Below are 22907 nucleotides of genomic sequence, written 5' to 3' on the forward strand. Positions count from 1 at the left end.
TATTTTATTAATTTTCTGTAGAAAATTGTCTTGTAAATTAACAATAAGATGCAGAGTAGGTTGCATGAATACGCATAAATCCGTTAATATTTCATACACTTTACAATCTCTATGTACGCGTATATGCATACGCAAGCGCCTCATATATGCCGATGGTATACATACAACCTCCGGGGCACAATCTTATCCCACCAACTAGTCAAATTAGTCGACGGGATTTGGCCTCTAACCTACGATAGTTACCAATCGCGACGATGCAACATGAATGAATTTAAACTCGTAAAGTGCAATCGGTTATACCATATACTTTATATACTTAAAAATCGAAATAACAGTATCGATACATAATATTAATTATAATTAATATATTCAGATGTAAAAAAATAGAGATAAATATAATAAAGGAAAAATTTTGTTTTTTAAAAAAAATTTTAAATTACTCTGATTATTTTCATGTTTTGTTTAAAAGACATAAAAATAATTTAAATAGTTTATAAAATTTTTGGAAAAAAAAAATTTTTTTTCTCAGCTTTGACATCTTGTATTTTTGAAACTAAGCCGTTTCTGACATATGAATGAGGTAAAATTTTCGTCTTGTATTAGTGTGAAAAATGACCTTTTAAAATCTTTTACTGTACTTAACGGCCCCCTATATTGACGACATTAACAATTGATCTATCATAAAATTCTACGATCACGTATTTACTTTCTGAATAAAACGCACCTCGAAATCGCGCGAAGAAAAAAATACGGACATCCTCGCGCGCCCAAGAAGCTCTTTTCCACGAAGATAGTCCTCTCGGCAAGTTGCCTCAGCGAGCAATCTCACGAAATTGCACCGCGCGATTTCACGTCGTTCCGTCGACATTACCGTTCGCATTCCCAACGTTCCCTTTTTCCGAGTCCTTCGACTTTCATTTGACTGACGGAAGAGGATGAGTTGAGAGGGTGGAAAAGTACATAAGAAAAAGAGTAGTGGACAAAAAAAAAATCTATATATAGCAAGAGGAAGAGAGGGTTAGGAAGAAACTGAGAGAAAATAATAAAAGATTCTCTTATTCATACTAGGAAAAATGTTTTATGTTGCAACAACAAATAGTTAAAATGTACCGAACAAAATTATTTAGTTAGTATAAATAAATATTTCGTTATTTCGCAGAAGCAATTGAATTTTCGTTATATGGAACAAAATATTACTGTTAAAAAAATACTTGAAACATAAATAAACGTAAATTTGTTTTCCTATATTACTGTTTTTCGTAATAAATTCAGTAAAAAAATAAAAAGTAATTAAATGTAGTAATATAATTGTATATACAATAAACAATTAAAAGAGAGAGAGAGAGAGAGAGAGAGAGAGAGAAAAGAAGGGGGCGGTAAAATACTATTACAATATATTTTTTTTAAATATCTAAGTAAATTTACGCAATACAATTCTTATCAATACTAGTCTGCTAGCCATAAAGTTTTAGCAATCACTATAAGTAAAAGTTCATTGGACATAAAGAACTAACGTAATTTACAATTTACTGAAGAGAGGAAACGGTATCTTACCCCACACGTACTCCACTTACGACCTCCGTCTTTCCTCTATTTATTGTACGTATAAAATTTACAAAAATGTAGGTTCAAATGCATGTAATGTGCAAGACTATTATTTTAATTTCTCTCTCAAACTCTGAAATTAAAATCTGCCTATCATCAAATGCGTTCTACTTTCGTCTTTCCAATAATAGTCTCAAGCAGGTAAATGTCTGTTTTCTATTTCTTTATCGGTCACGCAAAAAGGTTCAGTCAAGATTAAATTTGCACTTAAGCTTGCGCTTTCACGTAACGTGTAACCACGGCCCATCGTCGAGCTGAGTATATGTCATTTTTAAACTACTTATTCATACATGTGTAAAATCAGTATATTTTTGTCAACTGTAACTTCCATATTTAAATTTCATTTCATATAAAAATTGCTGTAGAAAATTCCATGATCTGTACAGCCAGCCAGTTTCTTATCCATCGTTTTCGTTCCCAAATGTATTTTTAATAGAATTTTTCTTAAGAGCGCAGAGTTTAATTATGATAACAATTAACAAAGTTAACGAAGTATATTATCATATATAAAACAAAATTTACTATGTTACAACAATATACACGACAAAAATAATGCAGTAAATATAAATGTAGATAGCAATTTGTACGGATTCAAGCGAGAAATAATTACAAATTAAATGCAAAAAGCATATATAAAAAGCACTCACCCGCGCCTTCGGTGTCTGTTTCAGTCCAATGGCCGGTTGGCTGCGATTACTCTGTAAGAAAAGACGAAAGCTCTCGTTAACGGAATGGCAATAAATTTATAATGACGGACATTAAATTCAATAAACCATATCGTTTATATCGCCATATCGACAGATACTTTTAGTCCGGAAAGTGAAGAAACGGACCGCGATAAATTATTATCGTAAAACGTGCCATCAAAATACAAACTCGTAGCTATTTCCGGGTTGCAAATAAATCCGCTTTGGATGCGCCATTTTGCACGATATCGCATCGCCTGATACGACGCTACAAACGATAAAACAATAAATTCGTGGCGAAGCGTCGCGTCGACCCGAATTGTATCGTCGTGGACGCCCATCATTCCTGGAAATTCGTAAATCTTAATTGGCTTGCCGTAACACGGTCGCTTCTTTCGCGTCGCGCTCACGGTTATTACGAACAATGGCCATGAAACGGCAAAATAACTCGGGCGAAATAACCTCACGTTAAGAACTTATCCCAACAAAATGACAAAACAGCCAAAACAGAGTCACGTATCTCGCGGCGATTTAATTAAGCCATCCCGTTTCGCCATATATTCCGATGTTGATTAAACTGTTTTCGGAGCCGATATGCATTTTAATTCGTACTGATTGCTGCTGTATTCGCAATGTACCGTTTCATCTTTTTTACAGATGTCCATTGAAACAGCACAAAGCACTTGTACCTTGATTTTTATGAAATTCTCGTAGTTTTTTTTTTTTGCATGGCTTTATTTTCACGTAACAAAGAATAAAATATAAATCTTTAAAAATGTGACTTATATACCTATATGTTTATTTAAACATGTTTACAATCTGTAAGCGTGCGTGTTCTATTAAAAAGCACGCTCTAATTAAAAACATAATTATATGCGCATTTATAGATTCAAGATATTGGTGCCTCACAGAACTTTCGATGTTTACTGAAATGTGTTTATGATTTGTATGTGTGTGTAGTTTATTAAAAAAATATACTCTAATTAAAAAAAAAAAATTATGCGCGAATTTATGGATTCAAGACATTGGTGCTCGAGAAAATATTTTTTTTTTTATATACTTCGAAACATTTTTTTTTCTTCCAAGAAATCCTGAGCGTAATTTGCATTAGACATAGGTGATTACACTGACATTTGCATTTAAATATCAACGGATTGCAACTTTCTACGGCGTTCGAGGCGGAAAATCGGGACACTTCACCCTGTCAGTTTTCGACGCCTCGACGCCAGGACGATAATTAACGTGCATTTAGCGGGCATTTCGTTTAGCCAAAATCGGCTAACAGATATACTGAGAAACAAACGAGCTTTGTTCGAGACGTGATAATTAAGCGGTTTATCTCGATTAATTCCGGATAATTACGCTTGGCAATTAGTCCAATTGCCGTGACTATCCAATGTAGCATTAGCGGCAGGGCCCTACTCTTCGGCCTCGCAATTGCAGTCAGCGAAACCGCGACAACTGCATCGCCTTTATAGCTGCGACGCTCACGAATTCTGCTGCGCGCTCTGAATCTCGAAAATTGCCTCGTAAACTGAGGACGCCGACGGAACCGGACTTGAGCACTTCCCCGGTTACATTTCCACTTGGAACCGCTGCCCAATTTAAACCGTCATTTACATTTTATCACGTAATAAGCGACCGACGAGCGCAAATTACACAGCCAAATATTCGTCTCGTCCTAGGACGCAAGGAAAATTTGAATCTTCCTGGTCGATGCTCGCGTTAGCCGTTCCTTCGCAAAAATTACGCGCCATTGCCAGGAAAATTCAAATTTTCCTTGCGTCTAACGCGAGATGAACATTTGGCTGGGGCAATTTGCGCTCGCCGGTTGCTTATTGCCTTATTACGACGTAAGCTCACGCGTCTTGAATTCTCTAAAATGAGAAAATAAGTGCACGCTGAAATTTTCGAGTGGAAATAATCAAGCTTGACGAGCTTCGATGTACTTCGCCGCATCGACGAACGATGAATTTGAACAGTGTTACTGGCCATCGTTACCTATTTGTAATTATCCTATTCTTCGTTGCATTTACTTCACGTCACATCGCAAATATTTTAAACCGACTCGATTCGTTTCGAGCAAATACGGATCATCCGAGTTTTCTTAAGTTGCCGTTTTTTTTTTTTTTTTTTAACTTCCTCTCGTTCGCCAACGATCCTCGCCATTTTGTTCTCCTTTTCCCATCCACTTGACCGTCGAGATGCAACTCACGTCGAAGCACCACAAAGCCGAAGGAACAAAAAATAAATAAATAAAAGCGGGAAGGAATAAAAAGGAGACAGACAATAAGACAGGGAACTTCGACGAAATATCGCGGCCGCCTAACGAAAGAGCGCGCAGCCAAACACCATTTCGCGTCGAGTTCCGTTGACCGAACTTTTTCTTCTCGCCCGCAGTCTCCGCCTCGTGCGAGAAGTTTCGACGGGCGCTTACCGGCGAATTTATCGGCATCGCGGTCTATTAACTCGTAATGGCATTAAGTCGACCTGCCGATACCTGATATGCCGTATAATTATTTTCTATTTGAACGCGTCCCAAACTACGTGACAGCTTCGCGCCAAATGCTTTTTTTATCGCCACGTTCAAAAGTGAACTTAATCTGAATATCGTATATCAATTATGCTTCATAAAAAAGAAATGTATAAATTAGATGTATTCAAATGATACGTGAATTTGCAGGGTGAGTAAATTAAATCGTAAAATTAAGCAATAATGACAATGTTGTTATTATTGTATAAAAATAAAGAGTTACAAAATATCAGTCCATAAAAAAACAGTTTTTGTAAAGTATTTAAAAATTCAGCTGGATACAGATGTGAAAATAATTTTGTTGATACATCAAGTAATGATGAGGAACGTTCAAACATGATGAAAAATGCTACAAAATGTTTTAATATTCTAACAATAAATTTGAGTACCCTACATAATTATTTTAATGGAGTCTAACAAAATTATTTTCAGATTTGCAGTGTGCAATTGAATTTTTAGATATTTCAGCAAAATTGTTAATAATTAAATATATAATAATTAAAATATTTAGCTCAATGCGTTCAACTAAGTATTTCAGCTGGTTTAATTAATTGTTAATTTTTAAAAAATAATGACATGAATGAACAATATCTTTTTGTGCAACTGAATAATTGTTGAATTGACCCAACGTTTAGTTGAACGTATTGAATTAAATATTTTTAAATTGAACAAGAATACCTTCTACGGTCGCAGCTAGGTCTTCGCGCTTGCATTGTTTGTGTGATTTTATATACCTACTTTCCTCAAGTTCAATGAACTGCGCGCCGAATTAATTTTCAGTCATAACACAATTCTAAATTGAACAAGATTAAGTAATATCTCGTATTATTAAATATTAAGCTTTTTCCTCCCTGAAAAAACTGCAAAGAAATTATTGTAAAAAAATTGGGGGAAAAAAGGGTTAATATTTAATAATACGTGATATTACTTAATCTTGTTCGAATTGTGTTATGACTGAAAATTAATTCGGCGCGCAGTTCATTGAACTTGAGAAAAATATATAAAATCGCACAAACAATACAAGCACGAAGACCTAGCTGCGACCGTAGAAGACATTCTTGTTCAATTTGTATTGATACAGCAACGCTCAAAATATCTCTCTCTATTACTTTAAATATTTTTATTTTTTAAGAAATTTTTTTTGAATGCAATAGTTTTTAAACGAAAAGGATTTAAAAGATTTAAACTATTCGAAATGCACGTTCAGATATGGCTCATCGCACAGTAGTGAAGGTGTTTTTAAATATAAGAGTCTTATTTTTCATATTGATATTGAATACATCTTGCCTATTTCAAATAATTTGATTTCCTGCAAACTTTAAACCCTTCTCACATTTAAAATTTGCAGCCTCGACATTTTGGTATTAGAATATTCGATATTCGTCTCAAAATAATTTCAGAAATCTGCATTAATGGTGTCACGGTAAATCCGGGATACCCTGTACATTTTAAAATATTTTGAACAATTACTATATATTATTTTGGTACTGATATTGATTACTGGTACAATACTATCTAATAGAGATGCTGCATTAATTCAATTCTATATTACAAGCATGATTAAAATCTTTATGTAAATTATTCCATCAGCGGCGATAGATTTATCTAACAAATTCCTACCGGCGTATATTTCTTCGATATTAACCCTAAGCAAAACTCACTGCCGAATTGGCAGACAAGAATTGGTTAGGCTATATCGTGCCTAGGATTAATTCAGCCTTGAACCAACGCCAGGAGCGTTCAAATTGAAAACAAATCAATCAGAATGAAATGTGGCACGAGAATTCTGGGTATCCAAACGCTCTGGAAAATCCATCGGCGGGTCACGTACAAAGGAAACAGGAATTCCATTTCGCGGAGGAAGCTTCTGACGTCTCCGATGTGCCGTTCGGATAATTATTCGGTTACAGCGAGTGCTTTAGACAACTGCAGAAAGCGGATGATATTTGATTCTGGATAAGAGAGATGCGTTCACGCATATTCGTATACTGTTTAATATCAATTCGTTTAGCAGGTTTAGCTTAATGCAATTTGTTGTCTATCACACATTCTGCACATTCTGCACATTTTGTTCTCTTTAGTAAAATATTTTAATAATGTATAGTTTCTATATCGAAAATGTTAATTAACACAAAACGATAATACGATTTAATTTCATAATTTAATCATATGTGTGTGTATATTTATATGTGTATAAAATCACAAAATTCTGCAAAATAATATATTATAAACAATAGTAATTTTTTTGTAAATTAATCTTTTATTGCTGAAACAAAATAGAAATTCATATAATAATTGAAAAGATCGTTAAACGCGTATATTATATAATGGCAGGAAACCAATCGATTTCCAATTAATTATATGTATATTCTTACAGAACCCAAACTACACTTCGGTTATTAAACCGATAATAAAATTATAATTATAGTCTATTCTCAGAGAAAAAAAACAGTATCAAACATTCATATTCAATTAAAACTAATATACATTGTATTAAATTATTATTTCATATATAAGCAAAAAATAATATTTCTACATATGTATATATAAAACTTATATATATATATATATATATTATATATAATAAATTTGCTCACATGATTTAATCTTCTTTAAAGAAATTGATAAATTTCAGCAAAAAATTATAATACTTTTAAACAATAACAATTACATTTTTATCTCAATTTTGTCAGTATTATAATAATCATCTAAAGCACAATATAATTGTTTTAATAATAACAGTATTAAAAATTATAATTCTTGAGAATATTATTTTCTATATCTCATGGTTTTTCAATTCTTGAAAATTATTGTATTGAAAAACAAGAATATATTTTTCTTAATGAAACTATACAAAGTTTTTTTCTTATAAGCAAATTGTATTTTTAACGATATATAATTTCACTTTAATATATTTAATATTTTAAAAATAAAAACGTTCTACTTTTCCATAATAGTAAAAAAGTTGGTCTGCCAAAATACATTTGCGGTCAAGATAAAAAATTTAGCGGTCATTTAACTATTTAACTACAACTCTACACTTTCGTTTGCTCATTACAATAGTGTCGATAAATTTTGAATCATACGTACCACACATCGGTTTAATTATCGGTCTTCTATTTGAAGCTTACACTAACAAAAGTACTAAAGAACTTTTAACTGCAGTTTCAACTTTGAGTGCAAGAGTTTGTAGACATAATAGAATAATATTCGTCTGTTCTTCTATGTGTTATATAATGGGATAGAAAGTCTAAATTCTATTTTGTAACATCTTGAAAGTTTTCGAGTATTATATCTCTTCATGTATATCAGTTTCAACGTAGAACTATAAAAATGACATAATAGCACCATATTACAAACTATTCTTATATATATTTAACTTGTTCGTAAAAGTGTAATGAAATACCATTTATTTGGTGCATTGCGTACGTGTTAAAATAAATGAATTTATTCAGATGAAAATATCTGTGATAATGACAAAATGGATTTGCAAAATACATTAAACGTTTTTGTTTTAATGTATCAATAAAAGTCTGTTTAATTTAATCTAAGCGTGTTTATTAATTAATAATGAGAAAGCTTCCAGCAACGCGTTTTACACATATAGATTTGCTTCATTAATCGCAAATATTTTCAAATTTGTCACGGAAAACATTTTACCTCTAAAATATATGTTACAATTACTAAATTACGTGCTATTCTCGCTTTCCGCAATAAAAGAAAAGTAATTAAACGAAAATGAGAAACTTTGAAAGGCAATCGATAAAATAATGATTGTTATTATATACAAAAGATAATAGACGAACGATTAATTATCCTCGCGTGAGTCGGCTTGACCCTAGTTTTGATCAAATTTTAATCCTGACTAATCCATTACGTGCCTCGATGCTCACGATTGTACGTGCCAAGCTGTTGTTTCGGACTGTGGTTCCGTAATTGTAATTAGCGTTTTCGTTACGCAACTCATTTCTGGTGATATCGTCGATTTCCCAAGAGCGTATACAGAAAATAAATTAGCCGGTAAATTCGACAAATTGTAACTATTGCTCACTTCGTTAATTAATACATGACTGTCTAAAAATGTGTTATTTTATCGCAACGTGATGATTGTAAAACATCTGCGATTCGTTAAATATAACAATACGTCAATTGCATGTATGTTTTTAAATTTACGAATAAATTAACTTACGGTGATTTATATTATTGCCCGAGTATAATAGCTGGAAACATTTTAATCATATCAATAATAATAATTTATAACAGTAATACTAACAGTAATAATATTAATATTACATTTGGTGATTTTCTGATGATAGAATTCTGAAATTTACTACAGTTCTTCATTATTTGAGTTTTCAATTTATAGCAAACAAATGTGTTGCTTTATAGCTTTTGCATTATTGTTTTACAACATTAAATTGAGTTTCATTAATTGTGATAATATTGATACAAGCAAAAATCAACTCATTTGTTTTACATATTTACGACTAAATTTTCGACTGGTGATAATATTCAATTTCTGCGAGAATATATGTAATGATTGCATTTGAATTGCAATTATCTTGATTCATAATAAATATTTTTAATTAATACTAGAATTGTTAAGAAAAATGTACAATACATTGAAATTTGTTTAAATCTCAAAATTAAACAAATAGATAACTAAAATAAATTTTATATTCCTCTATTACGCTAATCATTAATAAATAAATTATTTTAGAAACAGAAAGTTATACTAAAAAGACTGTAGAGTTAATATTTTTAGTAAATATCCGTAATTTAATAAAATCCAATATATTTTTTTCTTGTTTAATTTCGTTTTAGGAAAACAACTGTAACCCAAAAAACAAAATGTATTATTTACTGAAAAAATAAAGTTCAGAGAAAAATAAATTTATTGAACAAAAACTCAAAGTGATATTGTTTAAATTCTCTCTGCAATACATTATGGTATTATCAGTCATTCTTGGATATCGCATGTTTCATAGTGTCATTACTTTCTCTTTTATCATGGTATACAGTAAGCTAAGCTTCATCATTGTATACGTCGCGTTAAATCTGCTTAACTCTCATCCCAGTAATACTTTATGCTTAACCAGCATTTTGTACGTATATTAACGTAGATCCGTATTTTCTGGTTCAAAAAAACAACAATGAACTGAAAACTAGGATATTTTTGTGATATTTTATCCTACTTTAGAGAGATTTTGCGGTTTTTCAAAGACAGTTTTTCGTTGAAATTGTTACAAGGAGGAGAGCTTCAGTATAACAACCACGACATATTTTCTCATAGAATTGGCGTCGGTTACGATCGCGTGCGCGCGTTCCTAAAACATATGTATTAAAATAAAATCAGCACGATAACGAGAGAGGGCTGGAAGCGGTTGAGAATAAAGGACGCGGCGAATATCGGATCGCACATCAATTACGATGAGGGCGCGAATTATTTGCGTGGTCGTCCGTGAAATTGCACAGGGAAGAAATCCAAGCTAATCCGCGTACACGGAAACATTCGAATTTGTAATCTGAGATTGGAATAAAATGAATAGTCAGTTAAAATGTTTCGCTACGGATACGTGAATTAAAAACATGCTTTTCTATTTTCATTTTTCTCTCTCTCTTTCTTGCAGAGATGTCCTTGTAAATATCCCATGACACATAAACGAGATCGTTTGTCTCAATTTATAAGCACTGCGCTAAGTGCGATGAAAAGTTATGCTCGAAATTCCGCGAAAAACTTCGCTAGCACGTAATTACGGAATTGTAAAAGCTCGCGCAATCGATTGGTAGCGATTGCGAGACCCGAAAACAAAAACAATAACAAGATCGGTTCGCGCGACAAAAAGAAACAAAAATTTTATGCTGAAATTTTACAGAAAGGAGTTTACGAATATTGTACACACGCGCTGGCAAAAATGACGAAAACGCGTCTCTACAAGAACAGAGTTTGACTTCCGTCAAAATTTCTGTCCATTTCGAGTGACACGCATCACAAGTTCAGGGTGTCAGAAAACTCTATAAAATAAATGGTCGCGCATGGTGCAAGAATAAATCGGGGTTGCCGTTAGCTCAAAATTTTTGTGTAAATTCGAGAAATTCCGGCAATCTATCGAGCGTGTTAATCCAATTTGATTCCACGCCGCGTAGTTTTTCGCTTACCGCAATCCTATGTTCTCTGTTTGAGAAACAGGATAAAGATAGTTCGGAATATAAATACGGTCGCAGTGCTGTAATTGTTATACGTGGCCGACACATTTTAAAGACCCATGTAATTTAACAATCCGCTGCACTTTCCCCCGATTTTTTTTAATCACGAGCTCAGAAACACAGAGAATACACGTTAGCCAGTTCGCAGGTGCTTATAAAGTCCCAAATAATACTATTGTAAAGGGAAGTACGTTATAAAGGGTATATCGAAGTGTTCGGAGAGTTTATTGTCTGTTTTCGGTTGATTTTTCGTCCTTTCATCTTCAGCACCTCAAACACTGTTTTTATTCCTAAAACGTCGTTTCATTGATGTACACGACATGTGAGATTATACTGTTCATATTTAATTCATGATGCGCGCATAACACTTTTTCCTCTTAATTTAATCCGTAATTTGAAAAGTACATGTCTACGGCGTGGCGGGACAATTTCGCTCGTTTCAACTTTTGTGCGGTTAAAGTCCATTATCACATTTCTTAATCTCGCATGCGAAATAATTTATATATAAATTTGATTGTATTTTATTTAAAGAAATAATTATTCTTTCATTATTTATTTTAAAAATTATTAATTTACGGTTAATTTACGGTTTCAAAGAATAAAAAATAAGTATGAATGTGTGTCTTTACAGATGTTTCTTAAATAAATGTTTCAGTATCTGAATGCAATTTTACGTGATTTTGTAAAAATACAGTGAAATACAAACATATAGATATACGAATGTTATTCGGCGAACAGTAAAACCAGATTTATATGTCAGCGAATGAAACGAGCCTGTGTAAATAAATTCCTGGAAGAAACGATTTTTGAAAAGCCCACCCCTCGATAACGATGCTTTCATGGAATCGAGCTTGGTCGAGAGATGAATGTATCAAGCCGTATAGAATTTCCATTCGTTGGTCGAAAGCAGGGAGCACTGACATCCTACATGTAGAGGGAGAATATGGTGAGGTGGAATGTTAGACAGAAATGAAGGTATGGAAGGAATTCGATAGAGAGAGAATACCTCAATATTGAGGATACGCATACGTCCTCAATATTACCTAACAAAAATGAGCATCTAGTTGTAAACATGTTAAAACCTTGGAATCATAATGCTTGGTATACGTAATAAATAGGTAATAATTAAATAATAGAAATTAAGTTCATCATTGTATATTCAAAAGTTAAAGTTAAATTTTCTCCAAATTTTATATGTAATTTCTGTGGTTCTTTAAATCTGTTACCGAATAATATAATATAATTCTGAAATGAAACACATTTGTGTAGATGAGTAATAATTGTTATTGTACATGTGCCGTTATACAAATATATAACAATGTAATGTAAATAATATCAATAATGTAATAATAGGCAAACGATAAAAAAACAAAAAAAATATAATATACAGTTATTGTTCAATATTATTTGTCCATTTTTATAAGATTAATCCTTTTGTGTCTAATTTTTTTCTAGTTATAATTACAATAGCATCTAATTTACGTTTTATTAAAAGTTTTTAGAGTCGTTAATTATGAATCTGTGATAAAAATTTTAAAATTTAAGTTGGTGAATCAAAATAAATTTCAACCAAATTTAACTTAAACTTTGAACTTTGGTTTGTTATGTTAAATTTTAAATTTTGAAATTTTTTGTAGATTTTTCATTTCAGCGCTCTCAAAAACTTGTATAATATACCAACTTATATATGAATACAACAAAATTTAGCATTTTGTTTGCTACATTAAATTCACCATTTTAAAATTTAATTACGATTTGTTTTCATATAGCCTTCAATTTTTCAAATAGACGTTGATCTTTAAAATAAATTCAGAAAGAACTCACTACCTTACTTTTTATGAAAGACATATGTATTTCTCATTTGTATCTTATTTTACGAATATATGATGAGATAAAGAAAACTTACAAAAGTATTGATTTCTTTATGAAGAATAGAACCTTATCCTTCATCTTTAAAATGAGCTTAAAGAGAAGTCAATCTTTATTTTTATGGAAGATATAAATGTTTGAATGGTCGGGGCATATATGTTCTACCAGATGTAAAAAAGGATAAAATAATATCATAATATTTTTATCTTCCATTTGTACACAAAAAAATTTATTTGTTCTCTAGGTATATTTTTTCCCCAATTGATTATTTAGAAAAGTAATATTCAACAGTAACAATCAATGAGAGCTTCGTTCATAACAATAAGTATTTAGTTACGAATAATATTTTGAGTTTTGCAAAGAGATACATGTATCATGTATCAATAACGACTATTATTAAAACATTGCGCGGTACATGGCTGATTTGTTTACGCTATTTTTAAACAACTTTTTTTGGAAAAATAAAATAACCTTTGTTTTTTATATCGACAAGCAGGATTAAAAACCTTTAAAACGATTTCACATGTACATCCCACTAATAACATGAGAAAATCTGGCATTCAAAAAATATTTGCGATTGACCAAGTAATGTTACTATTAGACGCTGCTGGTGCGTTGAATTTTATATTGTGACAGAAATGTTGAGACTACAAACCAGACACAGAAAATGGAGCGAAAGGTACATAGAGCTCGTAACGAAGTTTTCAAAGACAACATCAGGTCTGATATCTAACAAGTTTATTCCACTTGGCTGCCGCGACAAAAACTGCAAGTGGAGATCTCTATCTTCTACCACCCGTCGCCATCAACCCACCACAATCTTCTCGGCTGCAAGTCGAGCTTGTATTCTCCAACATTCTGGATGTACAATTCGTCTAAAGACTTTGAGTCTAACTAGTGCAAAAGCAAGACGTTAAAGTGAATTGCTATTTACATTTTGACTTTGCAATTTTAATTAACAAAATCTCAATTTTGCTTTGTTGCTAATGTTAATATAAAATAATCAATGTAAATTCGCGCAATTGTTTTCTTATTTAAACATAAAAAATCATACATGCGCGTTCTACATAAAGTTTGAAAAAAAAAAAACTTGCAGTAATCAACGAAAACCATAAAGACAACTATAAATATTTTTGTTTTTCAAATGTTACCTCAGCTTCTGGTGACTGCATTATCAAAGATGTCCGCGGTGGTTTTTCTGGTGGTATCTTCTTCAATGTACCAGTGAAGGAACTGGCAGGTAGACTGACACTCGTCGCTGAAGCATTCTCGTGGCCCTCGATCTGGCACTGAAGTCGATGAAACTGGGAAAACGAAGTACGCGACATGTCGGCACGATCGAATTGCGGAAGGCATGGTAACGGCATTTGCGACATGTTCGGTATCTGAATGGAATTTGGATCGTCGAGTTGCCCGCGAGACGTCAGTTTCTCACACATGGATGATTGGCAAGCCTGAAGGGCGGTCTGCGGGTACGTAGTCAAAAGTGTCTGATGAAGGCCGTGTTGATGAGCCGAGCAAGACTTATCTGACGAGGGTTCTTGATGATTCGAAAGAGGACTCGCTTGAACCTGATGGGTATCACTTGTCAATGGCAGTTGTGCAAAATCACTAGATATCTTATGAGTCTTATCATTCAATTGACCTTGATTTTGCAAACTTTGTAAACGAGCCTGGAAATCGCTCTGTTGAATCTGCGCCACTTTGTCCAGAATTTGGTTCTGATTCTGAAGACATTGCAACTTTGCTTGAAGGTCGCTTTGCTGACGTTCGAACTGACTTAGCTTTTCGGAAATTAAATCGAGACTCTGTTGATTTTGTAATTGTTGCTGTTGAGCGTTCAGAGAATCTGTTTTCTCACTCTGATTCTCCAATGTATTCTGTAAGCTCTCTGTTTGGCTTTTACTATGAGTGAGCAAGTTAGAGTTATTGTGACTTTTACGATGACTGTGAATTATATGATCGATTTGCTCATTTGGCTTGCTATTAGTCGTCTCGCCAAAATCAGTTACCACAGTCAACACGGTTTTTGTGTCCAGTTTTGCCTCGCTGAGAGCTGGATATTGATGACAAAGATTTGGACTGGCTCTCTGTGACGAAGCTGTACTGACTACCGAGCCAAGATTCACTACGGAACCAGTAATGGGCTGTTCGTCGAAATCTTTTCTGGATAATTCCATATGTTTCGTTAGATCAGCACTAACGTGTCTCAGATGTCGGCGTTGTTCCATTATAGTGCTTTGACTGATATTCGGAAGAGGTTGAAAAGCCGATTGAGACATTCTGGATTCTTTACGATCATCCGGTAGATGAATCGGTCTGATGTCTCTTCTTTCCTCTGACGGGTTACGAGAACGAGGACTTGTCGTAAATATCGGACCTTGAATGTTTCTGTCGTGTTCCTGCCGTTGACGTTGCTCCGCCCAGATTGCTAATTCCTGTCTAGTCTTCTCAAAGTTTTGATTAATGAAAGAAGGACTTTTCTGTCCGGCGCGATCAACAGATGTTTCGCGAATTGGCACAAATGGCATAGGCGACCTCCTTACATCCTCCATTCTTTTGCTTTCCAAATTCATAGGTGATCTTCGATGTTCTTCAAAATAATCCGAGCGCCTATTCTCTGGTGGAATAACGTTCCTTTGATTCGGACTCACATTACCCCATTCTGGTTTTCTATCAGCCCCTATGCTCTTCCTGTTTTCTTGTCTTGTGTCAAACGCCATTGGCGATACACGCAAACTAGCATCCAATCTCCTTTGATCAGCGGGGAACATCTGATTCTCAATTCTCTTGGCGTCTACCACAGCTGTAGCTTTCCTTCCCGACATAATCTCTTGATTACCATCACCAGGAAACGTAAAAGTTATCGTATCATTGCGTCTTTGGAAGCTAGTAGTAACGTCGACCGATACAGATTTCCTGTGCTCCGATCTAGATACGTATAAATTGCAGTCGGTGGCGATTGTGTCGACTAGTTTCTCTCTTCCCGATTGATCACCATTAGTATCGACATATAGACCATCCTGTCTCGTTCTAGGATTTTGATTAATCGAAGTTAAGTATCTTCTATCCGGACCATCCGGGCCGATTGGCGCGCCCGTCATAATAATAGCACCATCGCTACGATGAATCGAATCCTGTTGAGCAGTTGGATTTGGTTCATATTTTGCCTTTTGCAATGCAGGCACGTCAACACTAGCAGACTTTCTATGTCCAGAATCATGAGTGGTGATCTTGGAATTGCCACGAGGTGGTACCATCGGTTTCGGTCCTCGGCAAGGCCGCTCCGTCTGGATAGCGATTCCGTGGGTCACGTTCTGAGCAATCGGCTGAATGATCGGTTGCGTCTGATACTGGCCGATTTCTTGCGAAAACCTCTGCGGATTTGGTGATTGTTGACTGGGGTATTGCTGAGCCGGGTAGATACCAGAGTGCGGATTGTACGGTACGGCGTTCATAACTGTTTGCGGATATTGACTGTAAGGATATTGTGGCTGAGTACCGAATTGAGCATAACCAGCCGGTGGTGGTGGCACCACTACACCCGAATAATAAGGTGGCTGCGGACTGGCGGATTTCGAAGGTATCTGTGAGCCATGTTGAACCGTTACGTATTGACCTTGTCCAGTGAATATCGGATTCGTCGTACCACTCTGACCGTAGAGATTCGGGTCACGGTAAGTGACGTCTCTCGTCACATAACCAGCTCTATCGGAATATTGCGTTTGCGGATAGATCTGTGACCTAACCTCAAATTGTCCTCGTATCTGCGGATATTGGTTTTGATCATAATCAGGTGCAAATTGTGGTTGCACTTGCACTGGTACCGTCTGAGTGCTGGTCTGAGAGACGTGCTGAGTCCTGTCCGCGTTACATTTGTCTTGGCCGTACTGCGGGGGTGGTACTTGACCCGTTGAAGGATGTTTATCTTCCGGTAATCCTACGGATTGCCTTCTTCCTGACGGATACTGCGCTATCGGATGAGCAATTTGTTGTTGTTGTGATTGCTGCTGCTGCTGTTGATGTGAGATCGATTGTGGCTGCTGATCCTGAACTTGTCCAGTAACTGAAGTATGCTGTGTCCTTTCTTGGGTAAATCTCTCGTAATCCAACGTTCGATTTTCGAAACCGTTGGATAGATCCTGCTTCGTGGTGTCAGCAAGTGGCTCAACACGACCGTTCTGGCAAGTTGTTTGTTGACTGTCCGTTGTTTGTCCAGCTTGGCTCTGTCCTTGAGCATCGCTCAGTCCACCTGATCCGGACTGCGACATATTGGTGGCCCCCACCGACGGTCTTCCGCCGATGTAGCCGAGAATTCGCCCCAATCCACACACTGTGACGACTTAATGAGCGACGTTGCCAAAAAGATCTAAACACTAATTTGAACGCTGCCACTGCAATTCTTATGTCTTTTTATTTGGGCTAATTCAACTCGAGACATGTAAACGTTAATTTATCAATGTTCCCAATTTTCTGACAAATTTTTGATTTTTTTTAGCTTATTTTTATTTTTTGAGATAATTAATTATTTGTCTATTGCTTAGAAGGGAAGGGAGGTAGTTATTAATTGATTCTTTAAGAATTATATATTTTAGTTTATTTTGCCTCTCTCATAAAATAATAATTATGAGGTAATTGATGGTATTCGTTCATTTATATTGTTATTTACTGAGTAGGATAACAGGAAATAATCGATAAAAGGGAGAGAGTCGCCGAATCTATTAATATTTCCTGCTGCAGTAGATTCGCTCGCTTTGCCTTTCTACAAAACGAGATTGTAGTGGTAAAGCGTTTCTCTTTCTTGTTGTGTCTCCACTCTTCCGTAAATACTTGGTACTTCGTACAATGTCGTTACATACGGGAGTTATCCTCTTTTCTTCAATCTCACTTTGTCCGTTATAAGAGATACTTTTCAGGATGGCAGTCTGAAACAGGTTGTTCTTTCAATAGTGACGATCTTCATCCTTTTGCAGCTTAAGACATCGTATACATACGCTTCTGTCTATATTTGCGCTATATATTACTAATATGTTTATAAACGTAGACTTTTGATTATCTTGATATTGAGTGAAAACACTGTGGCTGTATGTAAATTTTTCCAAACGTTATATAAGACGATAATCTGGCTTTGATCTTTCATCCGTCCTCCACTGTACATCTTTTGATTGAGTTGTCTTGTGATTTCCCTTGAAACTTTCTAAAAGCAAACTTTTTGTTTTCGTTTGTTGACGACCTCGATCACAATTAGCCGTTAACTTGGCAAGAAAGAGGAAATTGTCCCGATCCTATCAACTTCATGAAAGCATCGCTTCATTAATGTACCCGTTATCACTAATAATAAAGTTTGCATGTCTCTCCAGCTTCCGCATATTTTTGCACAAACTTTGCATCCAATCCAATTTATCTGAAAACACATAATTTCAAAATGCACCGAAAGTCTTTCGATGCACCCGCGTCGTGGATTTTCGCCCTCAATAATCAATGTAAACTTCCCTTGTTTTAAAATTATTATTGTCTATTTTCACGTAAAAAGGAGAGTAATATTCTTTAATTCATTAACATTAAAAATTATTCAAAGTTTTTTCGAATCATAATTCAGAATATAAGTTTTTTTTTAAATATATTATTGCTTAACTATCAATCAAAGGTTTATAATTTCACTTAGTTTTTTTATTTACATTTTAATTGATCATAGCTATTAACTATTAATCAAAGTTTCAATACAAAATCTAATTCAAAATTTTTTTAATGATACATGAAAAAAACCTAATTACGCCGTTATTGTATTCTATGATTTATTTTACTCCGAAAAAAGAAAATTGTTTCCTCGATTTCCCAAGCGTCTCATGATCATCGTATTTTCTACGAACAGGCCATCTTTCACTGCCAGAAAGTTAGTTCTGTAGGAAATAGCGGTGATGAAAAGTTCTCATCGGCTTGCAGTTAACCGATAAAATATTAGTAACAGTAAAGTGCTGAAAATTTCTTTACCCTCGTCAACTTATATTGAATAATCAACAATCTTGTACAACTTGCGCTTTATATTTAATACCAGGATTACTTTTTAGAAGTGAAGTAACGATGAGATAGCTCTTACGTTTATATTTCGCATCTCTGTACTTCGAGATTAATTTTGACTTGAGTAATAGAGAAACATTTGAATAATGATTGAGCAATTTAATTGCCTTTCTTCTCTTCAAGAAATATTATTATATACAAAATAAATAATACACAATAAATCAAGCTTTTTAAATTTAATACATTTCAATGTATCTCTATAATACAAAAATAATAGATTTTGACGTAAACTTTTAATTATGTTATTTAAGAAATAAATGTTATTGGCTTTCTAAAAGATATAATAAACCATAAAGAATATATATGTGTGTGTGTGTATGTGTGCGTGTGCGTGTGCGTGTGCGTGCGTGCGTGTGTGCGTAATAAAAATCATGTTAATTTTTTTTTAAATTAATAATTTTGTGTGCGTGTGCATTTAGCATTTTTTCCCTTTTTCGTCCTTTTTTCTATCTCTCTTACAACTGAGTCATACTTTTAATATAATTACATATTTAGACTTTTTTCAAACTTCCCTGTATACAATATGTATACCAGTAAAGATCAATAAAATTACCCTAGATACGTCTGAGAAGAAGAACAGCTTGCAAAATGAAGAGATATCTAGTAAACAATGTCGTATTTTACAATTTGTTATATTTGTAAATGTAAAATTATTGTTTCTGCTTCTCGCTCTCTCTCTCTCTCTCTCTCTCTCTCTCTCTCTCTCTCTCTCTCTCTCTCTCTCCCCCTCTCTCTCTCTCTCTTTCTCGCGCGCGTATTCCTACCACGTTCTACTTTTGCAAATACATAAAGCACATATTACGTGCACTTACATCAGAGCATCTTCATGTGTGTATTTACCCACATTCATCACGTTACTAGTGCATCAAAAATTGAAGTGTTTGTGAAATAGAATCTGTCTATAGATATCAGATTCCTATCTGTGTTCTTGCTCTCAAATTGCAGTTCTATTCTTTCTTCAAGGTTCCTTAACATTTCTATAGAACCACGTACATTGTGCTTATGAAAAATCAAGTGTCCATGAATTGATTTGTTGACATATAAGTTTAAAAATTGTCGTCTGCCTCTTGTAACTTTAGTATATACAAATAAATAATGCTTTTTACATTATTTCGCAAAAAATACTATAATTATATGTAATTATGCTTTGTATCAATATTGTTGCACACGCACATATAAACATACAATATATAAAATATTAAACTAATATGTAAATAACAAGAAATAAATAATGCCACTTTTTGATCGAATTACCGGCACACGGCAGTTTATAGAACTAAAAATGCACGTAATTGATATAGAAATAGGTATTACTCAATTCCAAGATCTGTTTCAATTCAGAAACTTGCATTTTGAACTTTTTATTTTTTGTACGTGTTTGATTAATTTTATATAATTAATTAATCATTGAGTCAAAGAACTTATAAAATAAAATAATTGAATAAATCAGTACGTAAATACAAATTTAGTGAGTTGGAAGAGATTTGGGCAAGAATAATGCTCATCTAGTATTAGGAGCACTTGCAATACGATGTCGAATTGCTGTAACTTCGGGCATTACTGCGAGAACTCGTTTTTGTTAGTTAGCGATAACAATCGCGGATTTGTTCTCCGACTTATACATAATACGCATTGTCAGCAAAAGCAATTCAAACAAATCGTTTCACATTACGTATAAAGTATGCATAAGATTTTATGATTCAATTCAACCGTAATAATTTACTGAATTTACTGGTTCATACGAAAAATAATAAAACAATAGCGTACCACAGTTTTTACTGTAGTTAATAAGAAATATTATATTTCAGTCATTGTATTCGATTAATTTTATTTTAAATTACATGGAAAAATATTTTATGGGCATATTTAATAAATTGTTACATTCGTATACATCATGTTAAAATATTACAAAATATTATAAAATTATATAATTTTAATTACTGCTTTTTCACGTGGTTTCTATATTTTCAACTTTCCGTTTGTTTTGACATTTTTCTTCTATATAACAAAGTACAAATTCCATTTCTACATAGCAACTCAAAATTAAACAATGAATAAAAAATATTGATTTTATTCATGCAACAAATAAATAAATATTTTTATATAAATAAACGCTAGTATAACTTTATAAAATATTTTAAAAATGCATGAATTAAAAAACTTTTTACATACTTGTCACGTATCGCTACCGAAAACGTTACATATATCTCTTGTTTTGATATTCGTAAATAATTCAAATTCTATGTTGCTCTCTATCTATCAAAAAAAGTTTCCGTAACTTCGCGCAACAAACGAAAGTTCGAAAATATATACGTGCTAGAGTTGAAATAGAGATCCTCCATCCCAGAGGAATGGTTGACGGTGCATAGATCACACTCACCGGATTCAAATCAACAGCTAAGATTAATGGACAAACTCTAAAGCTAACTTTATGTCCAAATCGAATTGCCAAATCAGGTCGACGATTGGTGTACTCGGAGAAATACAAACGATCGACCGACTCCCAACTGCCTGCTCCGAACTACTTAATGGGATCTATAAATTTGATTTAATGACGCATTGGCATATTACACATGATTCAGATTTAGAAGCGCAAAAGTGTGTTTGATTTAAATAATTATAATAATTCAGCATATATTATTATATTTTGACAATAAATCTTTGTTAATAAATATTAAATATAACAAACTAATTTCTTTGATATTATTTCTATCCAATAATATACATAAAAAACATACTATGTGTGTATGCGTCGATTAAATCACATTTTCTATGTTTAATTATATTTCATTTTCTTCTTATATTTAAATTAGTTTTGTAACTTTGTTAATAAGGATAACAATTCGCTGGAAAATAGTGTTTTATGCAATTTAGAATTAAGCTCCATTCTTAAAAAAAGAATAACGTGTAGAAGCAAAATAAGGAAAAGCGGTAATAATTAAGAAACTTTGCTGCTCCCCGGTACTGCTCTCAACGGTTGGCATTTTCCCGCGTCTGCTTGCATCGATTAATTTCAAGTTTTCCTCAGTCTAGGTCTCTGACCTAAATACGAAAGTTCGTATTGTAGTATAAAGCCGACCGCGATCCCGGACTTTTCCAGCAGGCTTAATTTCGCCTAGGTTAATTGAATCCTCGAAGCAATGCGATTGGCGAGCGACCAAATTTCGCCAATTATCGTATGCAGCGGCGGAGAACCAATTTGGTTCGAACTGAAAATCGCTTATGCAAACGTGGTCCGATTGCAATGTTAATTTCCGTAAAAGCTGTTTAAAAAAAAATACACCGAAGGTAACACTGTCAGTTGGCGGAATGTGGGTTGGAGCTATTACGCACATTTATTTGACGTGAGCGGTTGAGTGAGCCAAAACCGGGTTCCTTTGTCCGCCGTCTTCTGAATACAGCCTCGATCTAGTCGCGAAAAGGCATACTGAGAGAATAGACGGATAGAAGCAATATCCCCCGTATATCATCTCGCATGTGCAAGATACGCTTCACTCTCCGAAAAGACGGATACGTCGAGCAATCTAGTAGATGGAAAATTTCACCGGATCACTCGACAAGCTGTAATGTGATTAAAACCGCTAATAATGATGCCATCGTAGTTCATTTACAAAGCACATAACTTTTTTCCCTGTCTTCATCACAGACTTCTCGTCTGCACATATATTTTATTGCACTTTATATTCTACGGTTTATCGTGTCATTACATTCGAGTAAAAAAACTTTGATAAATGTTAAATATCCTCTAAATATTGAGTGTGCCTGTGAATAAATTGAGTATAGATGTAAATGCGTAAATGCAAATTATAAGAGGACAATTTACGTAAAATGAGAAGCAGCCACTTTAATTTTGTGACGGTAGAAATCGCATACCACGGTCTCGACCGTCCTTACTATGTATTTTTCTTTTCTTTTAGATGACCCTAGTT

General features: G+C 33.9%; 1 protein-coding gene across 2 annotated transcripts in view; it reads right to left on the reverse strand.

Moving 5' to 3' along the window:
- LOC105203624 overlaps positions 1 to 22907 on the reverse strand; it is a 336761-nt gene that overhangs the window by 280492 nt on the left and 33362 nt on the right. For both annotated transcript variants that reach the window (XM_039456623.1, XM_026134163.2), the window contains exons 2-3: positions 14052 to 18304; positions 2253 to 2303 (exon numbers count right to left, since the gene is read on the reverse strand). In XM_039456623.1, coding sequence (XP_039312557.1) covers positions 2253 to 2303; positions 14052 to 17171 — 3171 coding nt within the window. In that variant the 5' untranslated portion in view covers positions 17172 to 18304. The remainder of the gene's footprint in view (positions 1 to 2252; positions 2304 to 14051; positions 18305 to 22907) is intronic.

Source organism: Solenopsis invicta, chromosome 1 (genome assembly GCF_016802725.1).
Source record: "Solenopsis invicta isolate M01_SB chromosome 1, UNIL_Sinv_3.0, whole genome shotgun sequence".
Lineage (NCBI taxonomy): Eukaryota > Metazoa > Arthropoda > Insecta > Hymenoptera > Formicidae > Solenopsis > Solenopsis invicta.